This window comes from Chiloscyllium plagiosum, unplaced genomic scaffold (assembly GCF_037043375.1).
Source record: "Chiloscyllium plagiosum isolate Xiang-an unplaced genomic scaffold, Cpla_swu_hap1 HiC_scaffold_12, whole genome shotgun sequence".
Classification (NCBI taxonomy): Eukaryota; Metazoa; Chordata; class Chondrichthyes; order Orectolobiformes; family Hemiscylliidae; genus Chiloscyllium; species Chiloscyllium plagiosum.
Genome location: NW_028270150.1, coordinates 56092502 through 56118791, shown reverse-complemented (window position 1 = coordinate 56118791; position 26290 = coordinate 56092502). Strand labels below are relative to the sequence as shown.

The 26290-nt window shown below is 40.2% G+C and overlaps 2 protein-coding genes across 2 annotated transcripts in view; both read left to right on the top strand.

Annotated features, from left to right (window-relative positions):
* The window catches only part of otc (ornithine transcarbamylase), a 75346-nt gene extending 69522 nt beyond the window's left edge, over positions 1-5824 (top strand). The window contains exons 9-10 of the mRNA XM_043700831.2: positions 1501-1638; positions 5387-5824. Coding sequence (XP_043556766.2) covers positions 1501-1638; positions 5387-5446 — 198 coding nt within the window. The 3' untranslated portion in view covers positions 5447-5824. The remainder of the gene's footprint in view (positions 1-1500; positions 1639-5386) is intronic.
* Positions 5825-14855: 9031 nt separating this feature from the next.
* tspan7 (tetraspanin 7) overlaps positions 14856-26290 on the top strand; it is a 118885-nt gene continuing 107450 nt past the window's right edge. The window contains exon 1 of the mRNA XM_043700834.2: positions 14856-15013. Coding sequence (XP_043556769.2) covers positions 14933-15013 — 81 coding nt within the window. The 5' untranslated portion in view covers positions 14856-14932. The remainder of the gene's footprint in view (positions 15014-26290) is intronic.

Below are 26290 nucleotides of genomic sequence, written 5' to 3'. Positions count from 1 at the left end.
AACACAACCCGTTAGAATTACTTCCAGCTTTTAAGTCCACCTCCACACTGCATCTCAAATAAACCATATTCTCTTCCTTGGCTGTGTTCTACTCCTTGTATTGGCCAGTTTTGCAGTAAGGACCGTCATTCTCCTTCATTAATCCTGCATTCAAGATCTTTCCCATTGTAGCATACAAAGGTGAGGATGAATATTGTTCTGACAGTTAAAATGAGAGAAAGGAGTTTGGAAGTGACACATAACCAAATCGCATATAATGCATTCAGGTTTGCACTTGATAAATGGCTTTTAGGTATCGGTATCTAGTCTGTGGAACGATAAACCATAATGCATCATTAACCTCAAAAGAAATACTTCACAAATTGGAGGTAGCGTTTCCAATAAGTATTCATTTAATGCTTAGGAATAGGAGCATTGTGGATACAGCCCATATCACTGATGTTGACCATCATGGTGATAATGTAATTTGCTTGTTATAAGCAGTGTAATTATTTTTTAGCTATTAGTTAGAACAGTGAAAGGTCTCTGGTAGCTGGTGTGTGTAACTGCATGCAGTGTTTATTTTAGAAAGCAAGAAACATACAAAAGTAATTTAATGTCTCTAAGGGTTAAAAAGCACATTCTGTAGCATTTTGTTCAGGAATGGCCTGGCATGAACTCACTTCTAAGACAGTTTTTGGGACTGCCAAGGCTTTAATCCAACAAAGCACTCAAATGGTTCATAAGCAGTTTGGCATTCAAAACCATTTATGTCATTTGCAGTAAGTTATTTCATTGCTATGTTCAATGTCAATTCTGAACCACTGCTGCCCAAACTAGCTTAATATATTATAAACTGTGTGAGTTTTTAATAACTTATTTCAGTGGGTATGCTCATTGTTGGTGCCATTTTCTTGTTGAAGGCTGTCTGGAGAAGGTAGGCAAATGTCAAAACAGATTCCGCATTAAAACTGGCTATTGAAGGAGTACAGCGTAGGTTCACGAGGTCAATTCCTGGAATGGCGGGACTACCTTACGCTGAAAGACTGGAGCGACTGGGCTTGTATACCCTTGAGTTTAGAAGACTGAGAGGGGATCTGATTGAGACATAGAAGATTATTAAAGGATTGGACACTCTGGCGGCAGGAAACATGTTTCTGCTAATGGGTGAGTGCTGAACCAGAGGACACAGCTTAAAAATACGGGGTAGACCATTTAGGACAGAGATGAGGAGAAACTTCTTCACCCAGAGAGTGGTGGCTGTGTGGAATGCTCTGACCCAGAGGGCAGTGGAGGCCCAGTCTCTGGATTCATTTAAGAAAGAGTTGGATAGAGCTCTCAAGGATAGTGGAATCAAGGGTTATGGAGATAAAGCAGGAACAGGATACTGATTAAGGATGATCAGCCATGATCATATTGAATGGTGGTGCAGGTTTGAGGGGCAGAATGGCCTACTCCTGCACCTATTGTCTATTGTCTATTGTGTGTATTCAATAACTTATGCTTTTTATGTTATTACAGACTGGACAGTATGCTGCACCAAACTGGATATTCCTGCATTGTTTGCCACGAAAACCAGAAGAAGTTGATGATGAAGTATTTTACTCCCCAAAATCTCTGGTCTTCCAAGAAGCTGAAAATAGAAAATGGACAATCATGGTAAGAAAAAGTACTAGATTTATAACTTGTGAAAACTGCAGCTGTAATAAGAACAGAAGCGACTACGGTCAAACAGTAAAGCTTCTTGAAATATTTCAACCCACATAAAAGACATGATGTTTGAGATTTATTCAGCATGGACTGCTTGGGCCAAAGGGTCTGTTTCCATGCTGTATGACTCTATGAATGTTAAGTTGTTAGATATATTGGATATCATTAAATTTTGGAAATACGATGTCAGGTAATGAGCTAAAACAACATTACTTTTCTCCCAGTGAGATTTTCAGGAACTTACTGCCACCATCCGTTTGCCTATCAGTCTGTGGTGTTAGCTATACTAGCTGATTTATTGTTGTAATACTTAACTGATCAAACATGTTCCATTTGAGTAAGAATCCAAGTTTTATTTAATGGATCATTTATATTGCAGCTTCTGGATTAACTCAGTTTAGTTTTCACAAGTTGTGCCTTAATTGCTTTGAAGTTGTCGACCTGAGAGTGATTTAAAGTTTGGGCACATGGTGCATAATAATCTTGAACAGCTAACTTTGTAGATCACGGGCTTTGCACCAGTTGCAGTGGAACTGTAACCATATAATAGTATTTTAAAATTTTAATTTTATACTTTGTAAAATGACCAAAATTGTTTGTTGGGCATCCTTTACATTTCTAAAATTAAGAAGCTACACAACAAGTGATTTAGTTGTTTCATAACATTTAACATTCAGCAAGTTTTTGAGAAGATTTGTAGCTGAGGTTCAGGTTCTGGATGTAGGTTTGCTCACTGAGCTGGCAGATTCATTTCCAGACGTTTCATCACCCTACTAGGTAACATCTTCAGTGGGTCTCAGGTGAAGCACTGCTGATGATTTCTGCTTTCTATTTATATGTTTGGGTTTCTTTAGGTTGGTGATGTCATTTTCAGTGGTGATGTCACTTCCTGTTCTTTTTCTCAGGGGGTGGGAAATGGGGTCAAACTCGATGTGTTTGTTGATCGAGTTCCGATTGGAATTCCATGCTTCTAGGGATTCTCATGCGTGTCTCTATTTGGTTTGTCCTAAGATTGATGTGTTGTTCCAGTCGAAGTGGTGTCCTTCCTTATCTGTATCTAAGGATATTAGTGAGAGAGGGTCATGTCGTTTTGTGAGTAGTTGATGTTCATGGATCCTGGTGGCTAGTATGGGTACCCAATGAACACACTCTACCGATTTCTCAGCAACAAACCCAAACAAGCAGACAAAACATGTCCAGAAACCCTAGCCACTATCCCCTACATCAAAGACATCTCGGAAACGACCGCCAGACTACTCAGACCCCTTGGCATCATGGTAGCCCACAAACCCACCAACACACTAAAAGAGCAGCTAATGAACTTGAAAGACCCTATACAGACACCAAGCAAAACTAATGCCATTTACAAAATACTGTGCAAGGACTGTAACAAACACCACATTGGACAAACAAGCAGAAAACTAGCCACCAGGATACGTGAACATCAACTAGCCACAAGACGATATGACCCTCTCTCACTTGTATCCTTACACACAGATAAGGAAGGACACCACTTTAACTGAGAAAACACATCCATCCTAGGACAAGCCAAACACAGACACGCACGAGAATTCCTAGAAGCATGACATTCCAACTGGAACTCTATCAATAAACACATCAAGGTAGACCCCATCTATCACCCCCTGAGAAAAAAAACAGGAAATGACATCACCGCAGGAAATGACAAGTCCAACCCAAAGAAACCCAAACATATAAATAGAAAGCAGGAATCATGTAAAGTGCTTTGCCTGAGGCCCACTGAAGATGTTACCTAGTAGAGTAACGAAACATCTGGAAATGAACCTTACAGCTCAGTGAGCAAACCTACATCCAGACCTCAACCTGAGCTACAAATCTTCTCAAAAAACAGCAACATGCTTCCTGGTCCTCTCATTCAACACAAAAATGTGACAATGTTTATGAAACTGGAAATTCCAAGAGTTATTAATACAAGGAAAAATATATGTTCAAACCCCTGAAGCTTTTAAGTTTTTGCTTTTTGATTTTAAGATTAAATGTGTTAATTATAGAAAAATAATTAATTACAAAATTAAGGGTAAATCTGATGGCATGATTGTTGATTCAACTAAGTGTTTTGTGATTCATGCAACTGCTTTCTGCATTGACTTAGGAAGCAGATCAGCCACTCTGTACCATCAACTATGTAAAGCACTTCAGTGACCTTCGCCACAAAGAATGGTTCAATGAAATTCCATGGGAGAACAGATTCTGATGATGGAACAAATGATGCCTGCCAGTTCTTTTTAGCATTATACAACATGTCCTTTCCCAAACTATTTGCGTTTGATTCAGCTCATTTCACTTTTTTTCTGTATTTGTTTGAGAATCAATTAAAACCTCAATGAAAAAGGTTATGTATATAACTACTCAAACAAAAACAGAAATTTCTGGAAAATCTCAGTTGATCTGGCAATGTCTATGGAGAGAAGTCAGAGTTAACATTTTGGGTCCAGTGATCCTTCTTCAGAACTAATTACTTAGGCACACAAACAGCAGTTTCTCTTTACATTGAATGAAGTATTTAATGAAGTACCATGCCACAAAATAGCTGACTCAATTTTGTTCCCTCACTTTCCATGCCAGTGCATCTCTCTATCTTTGTAATCTCCTTTAGTGCTATAACACTCCAGGACTCTGTGTTCCTCCAATTCTGGTTTTTTTGTACATCCCTGATTTATTTTATCCCACAAGTGACGATCATTCCTTCAGCTGTCTCATATCTGAGCTTTGTAATTTCTGCTTTAAACCTCCTGGCTTCAATATCTCCATCCTCCTTTCAAAATTTCTGAAGTCCCAGCATTTTAGCAAAATTTCTGGTCACCTATTTTAGTATCTCTGTAGCTCAGTTTTGTTTTAATTTAGATAATGTTCCTGTGAACCTCCGTGAGACATTTTGCTACTTTTATGGGTTCTATAATTTCAACTATGTTACAGACAATAAATAAATGCAACATGTTAGTAATGATAATGATGAAGATGACAAAATGGAATATGAATAGCCATTTGGTGGTGCAGAATTTGAGTATTGCTGAAAAAAGGCACACTTTGCTAATGCTGTGCATCTTGCAGTCATCAGGGCAAATGCAAATGTATCAACATAAAGGAAAACAACACTTTATACCATTTACGAAAATAGTGCTGATTGGTTGGCAAGTGGACTCCGGTTGGTAGATGTACCAGGTAGATGATGGATAACAGTTAACTACCAAGCTTTGTTTAAATCTCACCCAGGCAGGTTAACCGATTGCTCAAGACATTAGGAATGAACCAAAGAATGAATGTCATCTATTTTATTAAATTGTAAACAAGCACAATGTGAATTCATGTTCTTTCCATCTGGAAAGATTGGCAGTTGAGCATGCAATGCTGCACACTTGCATGCACTGGATGCTTCATATATTAATGCACAGAGCCCCATTATTTGCAAACAAAGTACATGTGTATGCTTTGGATACCTAATGGGATCACAGTTGGATATATGGTCTGAAATGGATCTAACTAGTTTTTATACACATATGGCACTTTATCATCCAATCAGCTATCTGGCCTGCAAATGTTAGCGCATGTCAGTAACAGATTCATGTAGATGGCCTCCACAGAAGTCCAGTATTATACCACTGAAGAATTATCACAGTTTTAACATGAATTGCCTTTTGTTTGTGTTTTCTTTAAACAGGGTGCAATGGTGAGCATACTAACAGATTATACCCCAAAACGCTCCAAGCCAAAATTCTGAATCCTTTCTTCCAGCCAACATCGACATGCAATGGAAGCATTCTATGAAGAGCATCCAGAAATGCTTTAACTTTACAGTTTTTATTATATAATTAAATTACATCATTTTGCTGCACTCTGATGACAATATGGCTTATTTGCAGTAATCAAGAAGAAATTAGAAGTTTAGAAGAGATCCTTTGATCGATGTCGAAATGCTGATATGATGTACAAGCATCTCATGTTATCATTCTATATCCTGTCCTACTCAACATCCACAATGCAAGCCTAAAGATAATAAAAAAGCAGCAAGAGAATGTGTAACTATATAACTCCTTGATCTGGTTGCTTATATTTTGTTGGCATATATTGTTTACAGAGTAAAGAAACATTTAGTGAACTGTCTCATCATCTTATTGAAATACAATCATTTAAATCAGTTAAGGGACACAGTCTAAGGTTTTGGGTATTGCCACTCAGGACTGAGGTGAGGAGAAATTTATCCAGAGAGTGGTGAGCCTGTAGAATTTTCTGCTACAGAAAGCGATTGAGGCCAAAACATTTAATGTTTTCAAGAAGGAGTTAGATATAGTTCTTAGGTCAAAAGGGATCAAAGGGTGTGGGGTTTATAAAACAGGAACAGGGAACTGAGTTGGACAATCAATCACGGTCATAGAATAGAATTCCTGCAGTGTGGAAACAGGCCCTTCAGGCCAACAAGTCCATATCGACCCTCCGAAGAGCAACCCACCCAGACCCTATTATCCTATATTTACCTCTGACTAATGCACCAAACCTTCACATCCTTGAACTCTGTGGGCAATTTAGCATGGCCAATTTATCTAATCTGCACATCTTTGGATTGTGGGAGGAAACTGGAGCACCCGGAGAAAATGCATGCAGACATGGGGAGAATATGCAAACTCCACACAGACAGTCGCCCGAGACTGGAATCGAACCCAGATCCCTAGTGCTGTGAGGCAGCAGCGCTAACCACTGAGCCACCGTGCCATCCAAAATTGAATGATAGGGCAGGCTTTAAGGGCTGAATTGTCTACTCCTATTTTTATGTTTCTATACTGGTATATTTTGTCTATCTCGCTGTTACCTTTGTTATTCACATTTATTCATGAGAATTTAGTTAGAGGCAGAATGGAATTGTATATTTTGGGTAGGACATCCTCTCTGCTCGCATGACTTTACAGTCAATAAGGTCAGCATCTGCTACTTTCACATAGACCCACAGGGATGAATTTTCCAATTGCAAGTTCCAGACAGGGAACTTTGCCCACTCAAGTCACATATCCAAAAATAATATTAAAAATCCATGATTTTCCATTCATTAATGTTAATGGATTGAAAAATCACAATTTTCAAAGGCTAGGAAATTGTAATCATAAAATCTACTGTCTACTTGTCAAAAATAAATTTAAAAGAAATAATCGTACATTAAGTCAGCTACTGAAACACCATATCCATTCATCCTGCTTGTGGCATCTAGGACATCAGCTGCTGAAATACTGACTCAAAAACCTTCTGCATTCATCTTTTGAGATTCGAGCTCTCCTTTTTTTCACTCTCTTTATGATGGAAGAGTTAGAATAAGTCTTGGATTTTCTTCTAATGGATTATATTATTTTGCTGAATGGCTAATGATGTAGAACACTGCATTCGTCATATTAGGTAATCATCTGATTGTATTGTGTGTGCAACTTTTGATATGATGATATTGGACAAGAATGCAAAATTATCAATTGGAACACACTAAAAGGTGTAGGTTCCAATTGTTAATTCATCATAGTAGCACACGATTCTGGGAGGCTTTCTTTAAACAACAGAAACAACTTGCATTCTCTAAGTGCTTTCCTGGATAATGGATGATGAGTGGGAAACAGAAGACCCTTCTGCAGGGCTTAGTAGAAAATTGACCACACTTTTGGAAGGAAGTGGCAAGGCAGGACCATTATGGTTGAAGATGCAGCTAGCAAGAATGAACTGGAAGGTAATGAAAAATATACTGGGATCAGAAAAGCATAGGGTCCATAAAAGAGCGCAGACTTGAAGAGATTCTTTACAACTGCATGAAGATGAACAGGAGGATGACCTCATCTTTATTGTTGCCTAAGATAATAAGGTATGAGTGCAGATTAAACCTGTGGTGTATCGGTTGTCAAGATAGATCTTTTGGAGATTTCAGCTCCAGTGGAAGGGTTTTCTTTGGTCAATCCAGAATCACATTTAGTCTTGGACTCATCCTCCACTCTTCAGACTCCAGGTTAGTTCTCAGTCCCCATTCCTATACTTCATCATCAATGACACTTGATTGCTGATACAAATTTTCAACAGTCTCTTTAAGACCTTGCCCTTTGACCATATAGCAATATGTTATGGGAGGAATGGACTCTGGTCTGTATTGGAAGGGGAGCACATTCTGGTGCATACTTATGTGAGGATCTGGATTAATCAGATGGTGATAGCTTAACCTAGTGTGCAACATTAGACTTAGAGATCCAGAACATCAAGATAGTTGGTAACTTATGACAAGCTGGTATAGAAAAACAGAAGAGTGTGGTGCTGGAAAAGCACAGCAAGTCAGGCAGCAGCCGAGGAGCAGGAGAATTGATGTTTCGGGCATAAGCCCATCATCAGTCATTCCTGATGAAAGGCTTATGCCCTAAATGTCGATTCTCCTGCTCCTCGGATGTTACACTTTTCCAGCACCATCCTCTCGACTCTGATCTCCAGCATCTGCAGTCCACACTTTCTCCTCCATAGAAAAACGGAGTTCAGTATCTATGAATACTGAATTATTGAGTCCATCAGTTCTTTTTGAAGGCCCTGACTTTTAACTGGTAACATTTCTGATCATGTAGGGTGCTACACATGCAATGGTGAAGAGATTGATAATACCATACTCATATGTTTTATGGTGAATTTTGCTCAGGTCAAGATTTTGGTACTGCATTATGCCTGTCAAGAGTTAAAGTCTGGAATATTTTTTGTTTAAATTCAGATTTGTTGAATTCTGACAATTAGTGACAATTCACCTTGGGCAATACAAATGGTTTCGACACATCATGAAGGGAGATCTGAGCTAATTTGACCTGACAGGCCAATACCAGAATGTTGTGCTTCTCTGGTATTGTGGGACTTTGTTAATGATGATGATCAATTATTTAGATGTCGTTTCAAAGAGACAGAAAGGAAAACGCCAGGTGAATAATTAACAGGTCATTTTATTCATCTGTGAATGAGGAAAGGAGGTGATGAATCAAAAAAATGGATTGGAGTAAAATGCCATGTTACAATAATGTGAAAGTCAGAAAAAAGATAAAGAGAAAAACCAGACTGCAATAGATCTATTTCTGTCATTTGTAAATATGCATCAATCTTGCTGATATCCTTCATTTGACAATGATATTCCAAGATCCATTTGTGCCCAAAGGCAAGTTTGAAGTATTGTTGCAATGGACTGGATGTGTGATAACATTTTTTTGTAAGTGTATGTACACCTGGAATAATTCTGATGAAGAATTTTCATTCAATAAAATTTCAAGATGCTGTCAGGCAAGCTGAGATTCCAGTATTTTCAGTTTTATTAATTTCTTCCAGTCATTTTTTTTTAATGATTTTAGTGGGAATGTAAAATTCAACTCATTTCAAAACAAAACTAACCATAAACATACTGATGTCACCTTTTAGGAGGAGTAAATATTTCAATGTAGTACCCATGACATCGCACTTAAAATTGTGAATTACAAAACAATCCATATTTTTCTACAACTATCTCTTGATAAACATAAGACTCCTAATACGATTTAATTTTGTGATGAATCGAGGAGGATTATGCAAAACAAAAGATCTTATGATTTTATACATACATGCTTTCACAGCTTGTACATTCACTTGTTCCCATAGAAACCATTTAGCCTTTGTGAACTCTGCTGAAGTTCCCATACATTCCCACTGACAACAGCTTTTGTTTATAAAAACGGTGAAAGTATAATTACTGTGGGAATGTTTGTGACCCTGCGAAGTTGTTAAAGATGCAGGAATGTATGGTAGCATACAGTACTTGATAACAGCATGCAGTTCACACTTTTTGGTTAATATCTCCTTTCCAAGTTACCTATAATATAACCAAAAACTTAAAATGATTTGACAGACTGTTGAAGCAGCTTCAAATTCACTAGGGTGTGCACTTTGGCAAGAGCATTAGTATGTAGTATTTACAGGGGTAGCCTTTACAATGTATCTTGTCAAATCAAACAGTAATAATATCTATGTAATATCCATTTATAAAAATTACAGTACTTATGTAATACTCTTCAAACTATTTAATTAGGACCACATAATCCTTTTTCTCAGCATCATATGTTCAAACCAAGATTACTTTATTGGATTCTGGGATCAACCAGTTCTCCAGCTCAAACAGCAAGAATAACAAGATGGCAATAACCATGTTTAAATAATGAGATATTCTGAGATATAACTCTTTCAATCTCTTTGGAATATTTGTCTGTATACAAATTGAACTTCTTGAAAAAATTACATTTTGAACTTTTTGATGATGTTGATGTACCAAGTGTGTGTTTGCCTTTGCATTGTTGGATCTAGATCTGTGCATCTGACCTGGGCTGCATATTCCTGGCTTATTTGCTCAACTGTCTAGTTTTGCACAGAAAGATGAATAATTTTCCATTCAAGTTTCTGGAGCTGGACTTTGAACAAAACCAAAATATTTATAATTTTCCCACAAAATAGGGAAAACACCTCTTAAAGTAAAAGTGTGTCCAAACTGAATTTTGTTTTAAAATAATTGTAAAATTCATGTTAATAGCATGTTCAATTCTCTGCCAATTATTGAGAGCTCCTGGTTAATCTATGGATGCTGTGCAATCCTAATTTGTGGTTAGCAGGGTGTCTCATGGAACTTTGAACACGGAACTAGAGAGGCCCTGCCCTGTGCTCCTTTGCATCTAGTGCTTGTTTCAAGCTGGTTTCATCAGCTGGGGAAAAGACCTAATGGAAAATCGACTAACTATCTGGCCACATGTTAAGATAAACAAAAATGTACAAGGATGGTGAAAATACACTGAATTCTCAAATTTGTCAAGCACTACTCCAAAATACAGAAAAATAACAGGGACTTATCTGAAATGGGTGAAAAATATGTTTATTTCAACTGTAATTTGTTTGTTACATGCATGGGACATTATTACCAGAAGAAACTGTCCCGAATAAAAAGTGCTATTCTGAAATAAAAGGAATTCCACATGACACAGTAAATGAATGTACATTGCCTTGCCTCGCACATCTAACAAACCGACACAAAATAAAAGTATTTGAGAGCTGAGGGCTTGAATACCAAATACAAAACCAAAACACTCACGGACGTGGGAAATCAGAAATCAATATAGAAAGTTGCTGAAACGAAAGGCATTATCAAAGCTTTGCATCTTGCACATGCCAAAACAAATTAGATTGCAACAATTTATACTACCAGACAAAAAGGATGCTGATTGATTAGCAACTTTAATCAAATTGTCAAAGCATTGTCCTGAAGAAAATTTGCAAAGAACAGGTCCCTGTATATAAATGTCATCCAGAGCGACTAGCTGAGCCAAAGGGAGAGAAACAAAATTAACATTTCCAATTTAACGTGGCGTGTTAGGGACAAATTATCTAAACTGGTTGTTAGTGTAGCGCAATTGGGCCTCGGTAACATGTCCTTTTTGAGTAAAAATAGTAAATGCTGGGAACACTCAGCAGGTCTGGTAGAATCCATGCATGAATATAAAAATAGCATTTAACGTGGTGGCCCTTTCTCACAAATGCACATAAGTAGTGAACAACCGAAATCTTCTCCAGTGATTACAGAGTTCTGTTGGTTTCTGACCTTTTATTAAGGCCGAATGAATCTTGTAATTCTGCTGGAGGATTGCAGCTTTTTGATTTCTGTTTTACAAATCAAATCCAGTTTGAGCATCCGAGTAGAGCTCTCTTCTTGAGATGCTTCAGGACCTAAATATATGAGCGGAATTATTATTTGAAGCATCAATATGTTAAAGACTTATTTGCTAGAATCACGACTTGTTGGCAAACACGGAAGTCAAGAGTGTGGTGCTGGAAAAGCTCAGCAGACCTGGCAGCATCTGTGCAGATAAATCAGAGTTAACATTTCAGGTTCGATAACCCTTCCTCAGAGCTGATGGTAGCTAGGAAAGTTTCATTGCAGAAGATAGGGTTGGGGGAGGGGTTAAGTGGGAAACGAGTGGGTGAGGTAGAGCCCAAAGAGAGAGAAGAACGGTTGGACAGTCAAATTAGTAGGTAATGATCTGGCTAGGAGAGTGAATAGCCATTAATGGAGCCTGTTCGTGGCTAATCATAGCATGTAATGGCAGCCTGTGTGAAAACAAGGCCTGGTTTGTGGGGACAAGGACATGGGAAAGTTCAGGCCTTGCAATTATTGAACTCAATATTGAGTCAGGAGGGCTGCAGGTCCCCAAGTGGAAAACGAAGTGTTGTTCTTCCAGTTTGTGCTGAGCTTCGCTAGAGCTCGGCAGCAAGCCTGAGACAGAGGTGTTGGCCAGGGAACAGCGTGGTGTTCCATCTCACTGGAGGTGACGGAAATAGAGGCTGATGATTTTCTGGACCTTACTGACCATACCCCCCAGCATCTACTTGCAGAGGATCATCAGCTATCATTTCCAACAAGATGACACCACCAGACATATATTCCTCTCCCCTCCCCTCCCTGCCTCCCGCAGAGACCGCTCCCTCTAGGACACCTTGGTCCACTCTTCCTTCACTCCCAACACCCCACCCCACAGCACATTCCCCTGCTACCACCGAAGGTGTAACACCTGCATATTTACCTTCTCCCGCCTCAGTACCCAGGGGCCCAAACATACCTTCCAGGTGAAGCAGCAATTTACCTGCACAATCTAGTCTACTGCATTCGCTGCTCACAATATGGCATTCTCTACATTGGGGAAACGAAACATAATTTGGGTGATTGCTTTGCAGAACATCTATATTATGCCGCAAGAAAAGACCCTGAGCTTTCACTTACCTGCCACTTTAACACAACACTCTGCTTCTGGCCAACACCTCTGTCTCGGGCTTGCTGCCGAGCTCCAGTGAAGCTCACCACAAGCTGGAAGAACAGCACCTCATTTTCCACTTGGGACTCTGCAGCCCTCCGAACTCAATATTGAGTCCAATAACTCTAGGGCCTGAACTTCCCCATGTCCTGACCCCCTGTCCCACACACCAGGCCTTGTTATCACATTCCTGATGAAGGGCTTTTGCCCGAAACGTTGATTTGCCTGCTCCTCAGATGCTGCCTGACCTGTTGCTTTTCCAGCACCACACTCTTGACTCTAATCTGCAGTACTCACTTTCCCCTTGTTATCACATAGTCTGCCATTACACACTACCTATTATTAGCTACTAACAATCTCCATTAACGGTTATTCATCCTTTGACTGTCCAAGTGCTCTTCTCTGTCTTTGGGTTCTTTACTCCTTAGCAGCAAACAACACCACCCCACCCCGTCTTCTGTATAAAAACTGAGATTTTCCTCGCTACCATCGGTTCTGAGGAAGGGTCACCGGAGCCGAAACGTTAACCCCCGTTTCTCTGCACAGATGGTGTCAGACCTGCTGAGCTTTTCCAACAGCTTCGGCTTTTATTTCTGATTTACAGCATTCGCGGTTCTTTCAGTTTTTACGGAATATGAACTAACCGTACAGTTGGCACGATAACTAGTTGAGGGGACATACATGGGCAGAGATGTGTGCGGTGTTGTGCCAGGTGGTAGACACCATAATTTCCATGTGGCAGATTTCCTGCTCTCAAATGCCAATGGTTTCAGCGTTATCTCAACGGAGCCCTGCAAAACCTCGTTAGTGCGCGGCGATGCAGTTTACCGTAAAACGGATTAGTTTTAGAAATATCGTGAAATCTACATGCTTTTTCCAACCAAGTTCGGTTTGAACCGCCTTGGCTGAGAATGGGAGTTTGATAAGAATGAAGCAAGGTGTCAAGAGGACTGTTGTTCGGGGTTGGGTGGGTGAGGGATTGTTACTGGGGAGCAGAGATGAGTATACGCAATGGCAAATAAAGAATACTGCAGCGACTCTCAGAAATACACACGTGGGGTTAAAATCATGGACACCCGCTGGCAATATGAAGATTGACTAAGAAAACTGGATTCTACAAATAACTTGTTTTCAGTTGAATTAATGTCTCGGCATTTCGAACATTTATTGTGGGGAAATTAAATCTCATCCGTCTGCAGGTGAGAGCTCGGGGGCAGAGCACAGGGAGGGCTAGCGCGGTGACGCCAACTCGAGCAGCAAAAGGAGATTGAGCAAGGCATTTCGTGTTCACAACATGACCACCCTGCTTCATTCAGCATTCCCCGGATTCAGACAGTGTACTCACGTCCAGATCCCCAACAAGCATGTTAGCACAAACCCTCAACTTCATCCCGGGGAGTTTCAGGCCAATGTCTGGAAGTTAAAAACATTATTATTGCTGCTACTATTTGGGATTGAGGCAAAGAAAACCCCATTTTGAAAGGTTTTCGGCTACATTTTGAATCACTCTGAAATAAATCATTGCCTAATCTTCTAAACAGTACCTCGGCACATTTAGCAGCATTTTACTTCAGTCCTTCTCTTTCGGCGCCCACCCATCAAATTTAACATGTACGTCTAAAATGGAGTGTAACAAGCTGATGCGAATTCCACTCTCCTTCACTAGTTCACCCCATCACCTTTATTCATTACCAGTAAAGGGTGTTGAGAAGACATGATCTCTCAGCCATATACAGGTATATATAATTACAGTTGCGATCTTTTCGATTTAATGGTTTGTTTGTAATAGTGTCAATTTTGATTCAAGTTTATTTAGTATTAATTTTGTTTCGGGTAAAATTAAAATCGATCAATACGATTCTCCGACGTCTGCGCTTATCCAATTTAAGGGAAAGCTGGAATATGAAATGAGGCTGTGTTTGTCGGGATGAGATGAAGGGCAGGATACTCCTGTGGTTATAAATCCCAGTTAGTTGGGCAAAAATTGTCTGTTTCTGTGTTGGAAACGTCAGGCGACAGCATCCCTGCATCATTCACAATTCTAAAGCTGTCTGGGTTGTCGACTCTTTTTCCATTTCCCCGTCAATAAACCAGGTGCAAAAGAGAAGCTGCATCTGCACCAACTTTCACTCTCAATTCGCCAAGGCGCGGCTCGAGTGTTTGGTCTCACCGCAGAGCTTATAGCTGGCGTTCTCTCCTCGCTGAGGCCAGCACCTCCACACAGAGGAGCAGCCGCGTGCGCCTTGGAGCTGACGTTTTGGGCTCATTGCGGAGCTGACGTCATGAGAGGTGTTGGTCCGGTGACGCAGCGCCGCCGCTGAATAACTCGAGTGCTGCAGTCTCCTGGCGCTGAGGAGGAGGAGGCAAAGCTGAGGCACTGGAGCGTAAACGCATAGATTATTATGGCATCGCGGCGAATGGAGACTAAACCGGTGATAACGTGTCTCAAAACACTCCTCATCATCTACAGCTTCGTTTTCTGGGTAAGAGTGATAGATTATTTCGTGTTTTTAATTACTAATTACAAGAGGCCAAGAAAGATAGTATTTGTGTTTTGCTTTGTGGACGAGTGCTTGGTACAAAAATAGAAGATTGAAAAGCAAGAATGCTGGAGCCGCTTGTTGGTTTCTTCACGTTTAACCTTGCCCCCCTCTGTCTGCATGTTTAACACTTGACTAGATTCACAAAATCTTAGGCAGACAATGGCAAGATTAGAAAATAAACCATGTCTTTAATACTGACGCACTGTCGGGCGAGAACACTGCAGCAAAGATGAGAGATCATCAGTCTCATAGAGAACCTCGCCCCCCGCCCCGCAACTTTGTGCTGTTTAAATGATTCATCCACGGAGTAAAGCGAAGATATTTCGATTTAATGTTTATTGTGTAAATGAACATTTTCATTGATCGTGGTCAGCCCTGTCCAGATTCAAGATTCAAAGCAACTTCCATTGGGTTGCCTTCGCACTCTTTTAGATTTATTTATCTCCTTTTTTGTATACAAATATATATTCTACAGTTCGCACATTGAATGAAGCAATCCATACTGCCGCATTGTTGAATAATTCCTGGTGTATTTTTAAATTAATCTTGTCGTGAAGTAATTCTCACAGCGACTTGTTATTTGATTGCAGTATTTTCAACCTGCATGCTACATTTGTAGGTAGATAGTTTTAAAGCAACAGACCTAATTTTTTTTTAGATAGTTACTTTATTTCCCTCAAAGCTGCTTTTCACTGGAGAAACGTTTACTTCATTGCGAAGGATTTATCGTAATCCGACTGAATGTCCCCGGAAAACCGATTTTAATCTTAGTTTAAGACCTGAACATGCAAATAGCAGACCAGTGAATGTTAAATATAGCGTGTTATCATTATACTTAAAGCATGCAGTGTCTGCGTTCTATCTATCACGATGTGGGAAGTTATCAAAGCGACCCCATCTCTAGTGAATGTATTTTTAGCTGTGCAAAAGGATAATGTTTACAGCTTTTGTTGGCCATAAGATTGTAACTTCATGACAGCCAAGTTCAGTAGTTGCCCTATTTAATTGTTAGATTTCACTGATGATTTTACTCCCAAATTTGCTTACATATAGGGCAGTTGGAAATGCTTCTGAAAGGATCATAGCAGTGAGAGATTTTAGATTTAGATTTCATGCCAATCTGTGTTTAGTGTTCTACTGCCATGTGTCCATATGGAAGAAAAGGAATATACATTTAACTCACTGTGTAAACCATTGTTGTAAATTGTGAATGGGACAGATTTGTAAGTTTTCAGGCCCTCTCATTTACACTAACTTTCATTTATATAACACCTTTGAAACAGTAAAAATATCCCAAAGTACTTCATGAGTATATCAGCAAACAAAATTCAACACCGAACTCCATAACGAGATACTAGGGCCAAAGACTAAAAGCTTGGTCAAACAGATTGTTTTTTGCAGAATATCAGAAAGATGAAGAGGGAAGTAAAGAAAGACAGAACTGTTTTGGAAGGGAACTCCAGCAATTTGTGGCGAGATGAGCACAGTGATGAAAGCTATGGTTGCACCATACATTATATTTGGAAGACCACAAAAACCTTGGAAGACTGTAGGGCTCGGAGAAGTTACAGACATAGGGAAGGGCAAGGGTGTAGAGAAATTTGAAGACACAGGATGAGAATTTTACAAATGAGGTGTCATTTGAGTGTGTCAATGTAAGTCAGCAAGCACAGGGTTGTTGGGTGAATGGGAGCTGGTCCTGGTTAGGATTTAGGTAGCAGACTTCAGGTGAGCTCAAATTCACAAATCTGCAAGCTGGTAGTTCAACCACTAACAGTAGATATTACCAAGGCTTACAGGATATTTTGACAACAGGTGAACTGGTGCAAGGATGTTGACCGAGATTCTTTTGAGGTGCCGGTAAGATAGGTCAGTCACAGTGTGCACGTGCTAATGAAAGCTGACTTCAGAGCGAAATAGGATGGCAAGTAAAACAATATAGCAATGATCTCTGGTAGTATCTTTGGCCAGGTTTTTTGAAAATTAAGGTAACTGCTCCTTTCTTATCTCAATGCCAATTTTTGGCTGATTATGTTGTGAAATTCTTGGAAGCTTCTACAACAGCGTGTTAAAGGTACTTAAACATTTATTCACGTGATATGGCAATAGCTAGCTAGACCAGCATTTATAGCCCATTCCTCATTTCCTTAGAGGAGATAGTATGATTGTTGACTGCTGCAGTCCACCTTTGGGAGAGGAGAGTTGGTGGTGGTAGGAACACCCATGGTGCTGTTAGGAAAGGAGTTTAACTTAGTGATAGTGAAGAAATGATAATATTGTTCCAAGTCAGAATGGTGTGTGGCTTGGAGGAAAGTTTTCTGGTATAGGTGTTCCCATGCACCAGCCATCCTCATCCTTGGAGAGGTTGTGGGTTTGGAAGGAGTTGTTGGAGGAGCATTGGTGAGTTGCTGCATTGCATTTTGTAGATGGTACACGCTGCTGCCACAGTGCATCAGTGGTGAAGGGAGTGAATGCTAAAGGTGTTGGTCCGGGCACCAGTCAAGCAGACTGCATTGTCCTGGATGGTGTTGAGCTTCATGGTTGTTTTTGGATTTGCATCCATTTGGGCATGTTGGGATTTTTCCATTCACACTCCTGAATTGTGTCTTGTAGATGGTGGACAGGCATTGCGGAGACAGAAGAAGAGTTACTTAGGAAATTTGGGTATAAGAACTGGAGGAGACTATTCAATCCATTGAACCTTGTGTGCTATTCAATATGATCATGGTCTTTACACTGTTCATTTAACCCTATCTACCAATGGTAATAAGAATTTGGTCAATCTTTACTGTAAACATACTCAAAGACTGAGCTTCCATAGCAACCTGGGATAGAGAATTCCAAATGTTCACAACCATCTGGGTAAAAGACCAGGGTTTGCCCTCATCTTGGACTTAGGTGGCAAACCCATATTTTTAATTGTGTCAACTGGTTCTAGACTCCACAATCTGGGGAAGGATCTTACCTGCTCCAAAATCTCGAACATCTGACCTCCTCTTGTATCCAAGGTATTTATGTGGTGTTAAGAGCGATACTGTGAAACTGTGGATGGTCCATTTCAGTTTCTGGTCAATGGTAACCACAGAATATTGAAGACAGGGAAATTCAGTAATGCTAATGCTACTGAATATCAAGGGAGAATGATTTGATTCACTCGAATTGGAGATAATCGTTGCCTAGCGAGAAAGTTATTTGTCATTTATTAGACCAAGTCTGGATATTTTCCAGATCTTGCTGCATATGGGCACAGGTTGTTTCAGTCTCAGGAGTCAAGAATGGTGCTGAAAATTTTGCAACTATCTCCAACTCTGACTTTATGATGGAGGGAAGGTTAAGATGGAGGAATTCATGAAGCAGCTGAAGATGGTTGGGCTTAGACTGTCCTGGCAAAGTCCTGCAGTGATGTCTTGGAGCTGAGATAAGACTTTACACATAAGAGCATAAGAAATAGGAACAGGAGTAGGCCATTTGGCCCCTCAAGCCTGCTGTGCTATTCAATAGGATCGTTCCTCACATCCACTTTCCTATCATTTACCCATAACCCTTGATTCCCCTACTGATCAAGAATCTATCTAGCTCAGCCCTAAATGTACATAATGACTCTGCCCGCAAAGCTCTCTGTGGCAAGGTTCCAAAGACCCTCAATTTTCTGAGTGAAGAAATTCTTCCTGTCTCACTTTTAACTTGACACCCCTTAATTCTGAGACTATGCTCTCTGGTCCTAGACTCTTCCATGAGGGAACACATCTTCTCAGTTTTTACCCTGTAAAGCCTCTTAAGAATCCTATAAGTTTCAATGAGATCACCTCTTATTCTTCTAAATTCAAATGGGGAGAGTCCCAACCTGATGACTGGCCTCCAATAATTACAACAATCTTCCTTTTTGCTGGATATCACTTTTATTAGCAAAGAGCTTTTCATATGATTCCCAATCACTCCAGTTTTGCTAACGCTTATTGATGCCACACTCTGTTAAATGCTGCCTCACCTCAACTCTTTCGATCATGTTTGAATCAAGGCTTTAATGATATAAGGAGTTGTGTAGCCCAGACAGACCTAAACTATAGTGAGCAGATTACTATACAACTATAAGTTGTTGCTATATTTTGGATACTCTTCATCAAGTTGGACTTTATTATAACCTATAATTCTTTGCTTTCTTCTCCAAAATTGGATACCTTGTATTGATTGCAGTATTTAGAAATAGGAAAGGTTAACAGAACAGGTACTATACCTTTCGGTACAATTTCCATGGTGGTCATTTTGTATTCACAGTAGATGCATAATGTTGACTTAATATGATGTTTTCTGACATTCATCAAGTCCATGAAAGTAGAGGAAATATGACAATAAAGGAGATGGTGTTCATGGGGTTGGTTTGAAGTGTTTATGAAGCTTGACATCTAACCAACCTATTTAAGAACGCTGCAGGGATATTGCAATTACCATTCTGATTATAAAAGCTGAATTAAATCATGAAGGTCTCATAATCAGGATGGTTTCTTACTCAATTAATGGAAATTACCAATAACTTGACCAAGTAGGAAAGAATCCAATCAATTCTTTTCTAGCTACAATAAAGACACTGTGTAGGTTTTGGAAATTGTTAGTTGGTAAGAGAATCAGTTTTAGCATGCTTAGTTGATCAGCTGTTTCATAAATGACCATATATGTAGTTTAATATCTATAAATAACCCTTTCACATCAGAGTGCAAACCTTCAAATCTGCTTTACAGTTTCCAGATACAGCACGTTAAAGCTCTTGAACTAATTTCACATTTTGGCAAGGAAAGCATCTGACTTCAGCCCTAGGAAATTAATTACATAAGATAATGATCATTGATGAGACTTTTTGTAAAATCAGTAAATACTCAGTTCAAAACCAAAACATTGTTTTAAATATATAGCAGGTTTTCCTGTCCTTTGCCATTTTATTTATGCCATTATATAGAGCACATGAGCAAAGCATATAACCTGTATCATATATAAATCATTGGACAATAAGGCATATGGCATAATTGACAATTCATGCACAAATTGTACTCATTTTCTAAATTGACTTGAATGATTAAATACCTGTTAAAACCCATCTGCATAATAATAAATATAAAATTGTCCATGAGCCAATGCAGACAGGCAGCATGGTAAAATTATATGTTCTTTCTTGCATTATAAATTTTTTTTTGATATAATTAAGAGCAGAAACCTGTTGCAGTTTTATTAATAAAGCTGTAAATTGATTTATCACAAAAATAAGCCCTTCTATTAATAATGTTTAGCCTGGTTAAAATAACTGAAAACTGACTTTTAAAAAATTATACAGAAATATTTGGCAGTTTTTCTGCCTGTATGACTAATGTAGTGTTTACATGATACATGAAAATCAACTAGCCACAATACGACATGACCTTCTCTCACTAGTATCCTTACATACAGAGGAGGAAGGACATCACTTCAAATGGGACAAGCCATCCATTCTAGGACAAGCCAAACAGAGACACGCATGAGAATTCCAAGAAGCATGGCATTTCAACCGGAACTCTATCAACAAACACATGGAGTTAGACCCCATCTCCCACTCCCTGAGAAAAAGAACAGGAAATGGCATCACCGCAGGAAATAATGCCACCACAGGAAATGACATCACCAACCCAAAGCTACCCAAACATATAAATAGAAAGCAGGAATTATCAACAGTGCTTCACCTGGAGGCCCTCTGAAGATGTTACCTAGTAGGGTGACGCAACATCGGGAAATGAACCTTCCAGCTCAGCGAGCAAACTTACGTCCAGAACCTCAATCTGAGCTACAAATCTTCTCATAACTCACTGTTTTAAACCATCTCTAAAGATTACAAAAAGTTTATTTGCTCTGAGGGAACTTCTGCTTCAAATTTCTCAATCTTCCTTTTGTCTTTGTTTGGGTGGAACCTAGTGGAAACCCCTCATCACTTACAATAAAATAATAAATGAGCATTTGTTTAAGAAGTCTAAAATTGGTGGATAAACAGAGGAAGAATTCTCCCTGATTTCCATTGACTCCAATTTTGCTCGAGCTTCTTGATGTCACACTCGGTCAACTGTCGTCTTGATGTAGTCACAGTCACCTCACCTCTGGAATTCAGCTCTTTTGTCCATGTTTGAACCAAAGTTGTAATGAGGTCAGGAGCTGAGTGGCCCTGGTGGAACAAAAAATGAGCATTAGTGAACAAGTTATTTAGTTGTAAATACCACTTGATAGCACTAGTGACAATCCCTTCTATCAATTTACCGCTGATTGAGAGTAGACTGATCAGACAGTAATTGGCTGGGTTGGATTTGCCCTCCCTTTTGTATACATGGGCACTGGTAAACTTTCCACCTTGTTGATTGATGCCTGTTGTAATTGTACTGGAACAGCTTGGTTAGGGGCTTGGCTATTTCTGGAGCTCATGTCTTCAGTACTACTTCTGTAATGTTGTAAAGATCCAGAGCCTTTGCAGAATCCAGTTCCTTTAGTTGTTTCTTGTTACCACATGGAGTGCATTGAATTAGTTGAAGGCTGGCATCTGTGATGCTGTGGACCTCAGAAGAAGATGCATATGAATCATCAATTCAGAGTTTCTGGCTGAAGAAAGACGCAAATGCTTCACCTTTGTCTTTTATCCTGATGTTCGGGACTTGCCCATCCTGGGAATGGGATATTTGTGAAGCCTCCACCTCCTTAGTTGTTTACTTATCCACTGCAATTCACAACTGGATGTGGCAAGACTGCAGAGATTCAGTCCTCTTAGGTTTGTCTATCACTTGCTGTGTAAGCAAGTAGTCTTGTGTCGTAGCTTAACTGGGTTTAGGTTTGCCTGGTGCTACTCCTGGCATGCCCACCTGCACTTTCCATTGAACCAGGATTGATCCCCTTCCTTCATGGTAATGATAGAGTCGGGGAATCCCTAATCTTTGTTTCACACAAAGGGCTCGGCAGGGCCAGCAAGTGTTGTGTGTGCGCATTTAGGCATGATATAGTGTCATAGAGATGTACAGCATGGAAACAGACCCTTCGGTCCAACCCGGCCATGCCGACCAGATATCCCAACCCAATCTAGTCCCACCTGCCAGCACCCAGCCCATATCTCTTCAAACCCTTCCTATTCATAAACCCATTCAGATGCCTTTTAAATGTTGCAATTGTACCAGCCTCCACCACTTCCTCTGGCAGTTCATTCCACACACGTACCACCCTCTGCGTGAAGACGTTGCCCCTTAGGTCTCTTTTATGTCTTTCCCCTTTCACCTTAAACCTATGCCCTTTAGTTCTGGACTCCCCGACCCCAGGGAAAAGACTTTGTCTATTTATCCTATCCAGGCCCCTCATGATTTTATAAACTTCGATAAGGTCACGCCTCAGCCTCCGACACTCCAGGGAAAACAACCCTAGCCTAGTCAACCACTCCCTTTAGCTCAAATCCTCTTACCCTGGCAACATCCTTGTAAGTCTTTTCTGAACCCTTTCAAGTTTCACAACGTCTTTCTGATAGGAAGGAGACCAGAATTGCACACAATATTCCAACAATGGCCTAATCAATGTCCTGCACAGCAGCAACATGACCTTCCAACTCCTGTACTCAATACTCTGACCAATAAAGGAAAGCATACCAAACGCCTTCTTCACTATCCCATCTACCTGCTACTTCATTTTCAAGGAGCTATGAACCTGCACTCCAAGGTCTCTTTGTTCAGCAATACTCCCTGGGATCTTACCATTAAGTGTATAAGTCCTGCTAAGATTTGCTTTCCCAAAATGCAGCACCTCACATTTATCTAAATTAAACTCCATCTGCCAGTCCTCAGCCCATTGCCCCATCTGATCAAGATCCCATAGTAATCTGAGGTAACCTTCTTCGCTGTCCACTACACCTCCAATTTTGGTGTCATCTGCAAACTTACTTACTATACCTCTTAAGCTCACATCCAAATCATTTATATAAGTGATGAAAAGTAATGGACCAATCACCAATCCTTATGGCACTCCACTGGTCACAGGCCTCCAGTCTGAAAAGCAACACTCCACCACCACCCTCTGTCTTCTACCTTTTAGCCAGTTCTGTATCCAAATTGGTAGTTCTCCCTGTATTCCATGAGATCTAACCTTGCTAATCAGTCTCCCATGGGGAACCTTGTCGAACGCCTTACTGAAGTCCATATAGATCACATCTACCTCTCTGCCCTCATCAATCCTCTTTGTTACTTCTTCAAAAAACTAAATCAAGTTTGTGGGACATGATTTCCCATGCACAGAGCCATGTTGACTATCCCTAATCAGTCCTTGCCTTTCCAGATACATATACATCCTGTTCCTCCGAATTCCCTCCAACAACTTGCCCACCGTTAACATCGGGCTCACTAGTCTATAGTTCCCTGGCTTGTCCTTACTGCCTTTCTTAAACAGTGGCACCACGTTAGCCAACCTTCAGTCTTCTGGCACCTCACTTGTGACTATCGATAATACAAATATCTCAGTAAGAGGCCTAGCAATCACTTCCCTAGATTGCCACAGAGTTCTAGGGTACAGCTTATCAGGTCCTGAGGATTTATCCACTTTTATGTGTTTCAAGACATCCAGCACTTCCTCCTCTGTAATATGGACATTTTTCAAGATGTCACCATCTATTTCCTTACATTCTATATCTTCCATATCCTTTTCCACACTAAATCCTGATGCAAAATACTCATTTAGTATCTCCCCCATCTCCAGCAGCTCCCCACAAAGGCTGCCCTTGTTGATCTTTGAGGGACCCTATTCTCTCCCTAGTTACCCTTTTGTCCTTAATGTATTTGTAAAAACCCTTTGGATTCTCCTTAACTCTATTTGCCAAAGCTATCTCATGTCCCCTTTTTGCCCTCCTGATTTCTCTTTTAAGTATACTCCTATTGTCTTTATACTCTTCTAAAGATTCACTCGATCCATCCTGTCTATATCTGACATATGCTTCCTTCTTTTTCTTAACCAAACCCTCAATTTCTTTAGTCATCCAGCATTCCCTATATCTACCACCTTCCCTTTCACCCTTACAGGAATATACTTTCTCTGGACTCTTGTTATCTCATTTCTGAAGGCTTCCTGTTTTCTAGCTGTCCCTTTACCTGCAAACATCTGCCCCAAATCAGCTTTTGAAAGTTCTTGCCTAATACTATTAAAATTGGCCTTTCTCCAATTTAGAACGTCAACTTTTAGATCTGGTCTAATCTTTTCCATCACTATTTTAAAACTAATAGAATTATGGTTGCTGGCCCCAAAGTGCTCCCCCACTGACACCTCAGTCACCTGCCCTGCCTTATTCCCCAAGAGTAGGTCAAGTTTTGCACCTTCTCTAGTTGGTACATCCACATACTGAACCAGAAAATTTTCTTGTACACACTTAACAAATTCCTCTCCATCTAAACCCTTAACACAATGGCAATCCCAGTCTATGTTTGGAAAGTTAAAATCCCCGACCATAACCACCCTATTATTCTTACAGATAACTGTGATCTCCTTACAAATGTTTCTCAATTCCCCGCTGATTATTAGGGGGTCTATAATACAATCCTAATAAGATGATCATCCCTTTCTTATTTCTCAGTTCCACCCAAATAACTGCCCTGGATGAATTTCCGGGAATATCCTCCCTCGGTACAGTTGTAATGCTATCTCTTATCAAAAATGCCACTCCCCCTCCTCTTTTGCCTCCCTTTTTGTTCTTCCGGTAGCATTTGTATCCTGGAACATTAAGCTGTCAGTCCTGTCCATCTCTGAGCCATGTTTCTGCAATTGCTATGATATTCCCAGTCCTATGTTCCTAACCATGCCCTGAGTTCATCTGCCTTCCTTGTTAGGCCCCTTGCATTGAAATAAATGCAGTTTAATTTATCAGTCCTACCTAGTTCTCTGCTTTGTCCCTGCCTGCCCTGACTGTTTGACTCACTTTTGTTCTCAACTGTACCAGTCTCAGATTGATCTCTTTCCTCACTATTTCCCTGCCCCCCCCCCCCCTTACTAGTTTAAATCCTCCCAAGCAGTTCTAGCAAATTTCCCTGCCAGTGTATTAGTCCCCTTCCAATTTAGGTGCAATCCGTCCTTCTTGTACAGGTCACTTCTATCCTAAAGGAGCTTCCAATGATTCAAAAATGTGAATCCTTCTCTCATACACCAGCTCCTCAGCCATACATTCATCTGCTCTATCCTCCTATTCCTGCCCTCATTAGCTCGTAGCATCAAGATTAACCCAGATATTACTACTCTTGAGGACCTCCTTTTTAAATTCCTGCCTAACTCTCTGTAATCCCTCTTCAGAATCTCAACCTTTTCCCTTCATATGTCGTTGGTTCCAATGTGTACAATGACCTCCTGCTAGCCCCTCTCCCCCGTGAGAACATTCTGCACCCTCTCTGAGACATCCTTGATCCTGGCACCAGGGAAGCAACACACCATTCTGCTTTTTTGCTGCTGGCCTCAGAAACGTCTGACTGTACCTCGGACTATCCCCTAACACAATCGGTTGCTTGGAATCCAGTGTACCCCTCATTGCATTAGAGCGCGTCTCAATACCAAACACTTGGCTGTTTGTGCTACGTTCCCCTAAGAATCCATCACCCTCTACTTTTTCCAAAACAGCATACTTGTTTGAATGCCACAGAAGACTCCTGCACTAACTGCCTATCTCTCTTACTTTTCCTGGAGTTAACCCATCTATGTGACTGTATCTGCGACTTTTCCCCCTTCCTATAACTGCCATCCATCAGACCCCCTTGCTTTCTTAAATTCCTCACTGCCTCTAACTGTCTCTCCAACCAATCCATTTGATCTGATAGGATTCTCAACCAACAGCATTTATTGCAGATATAATCCTCAGTAACCTGTCAACTCTCCCTAAACTCCCATATCCAACAAGAAGAGCATATCACTCTGCTAAAGGCCATTTTTGCTTCTTCCAATCTACTGACCCAGAAAATAGCACGGTCTTATTCCTCTACAAAACACTGCTCCAGGTTAAATTAATACTTAGAGCTTATATTTTAAGTTTGATCAAGAGACATACCTCAATAAAACATATAATCAAGAAAGAACCTACTGTATTCACTACTGCAGACTTATTGTAAGGCCACACTTAAAATATCCACTCATCTGTTTCTGTGCTGTGACCTCTCCCAGACAGGTTCCTCCAAGATCAGTTGTGAATTTCACTGTTTGTTAATTTTCCCA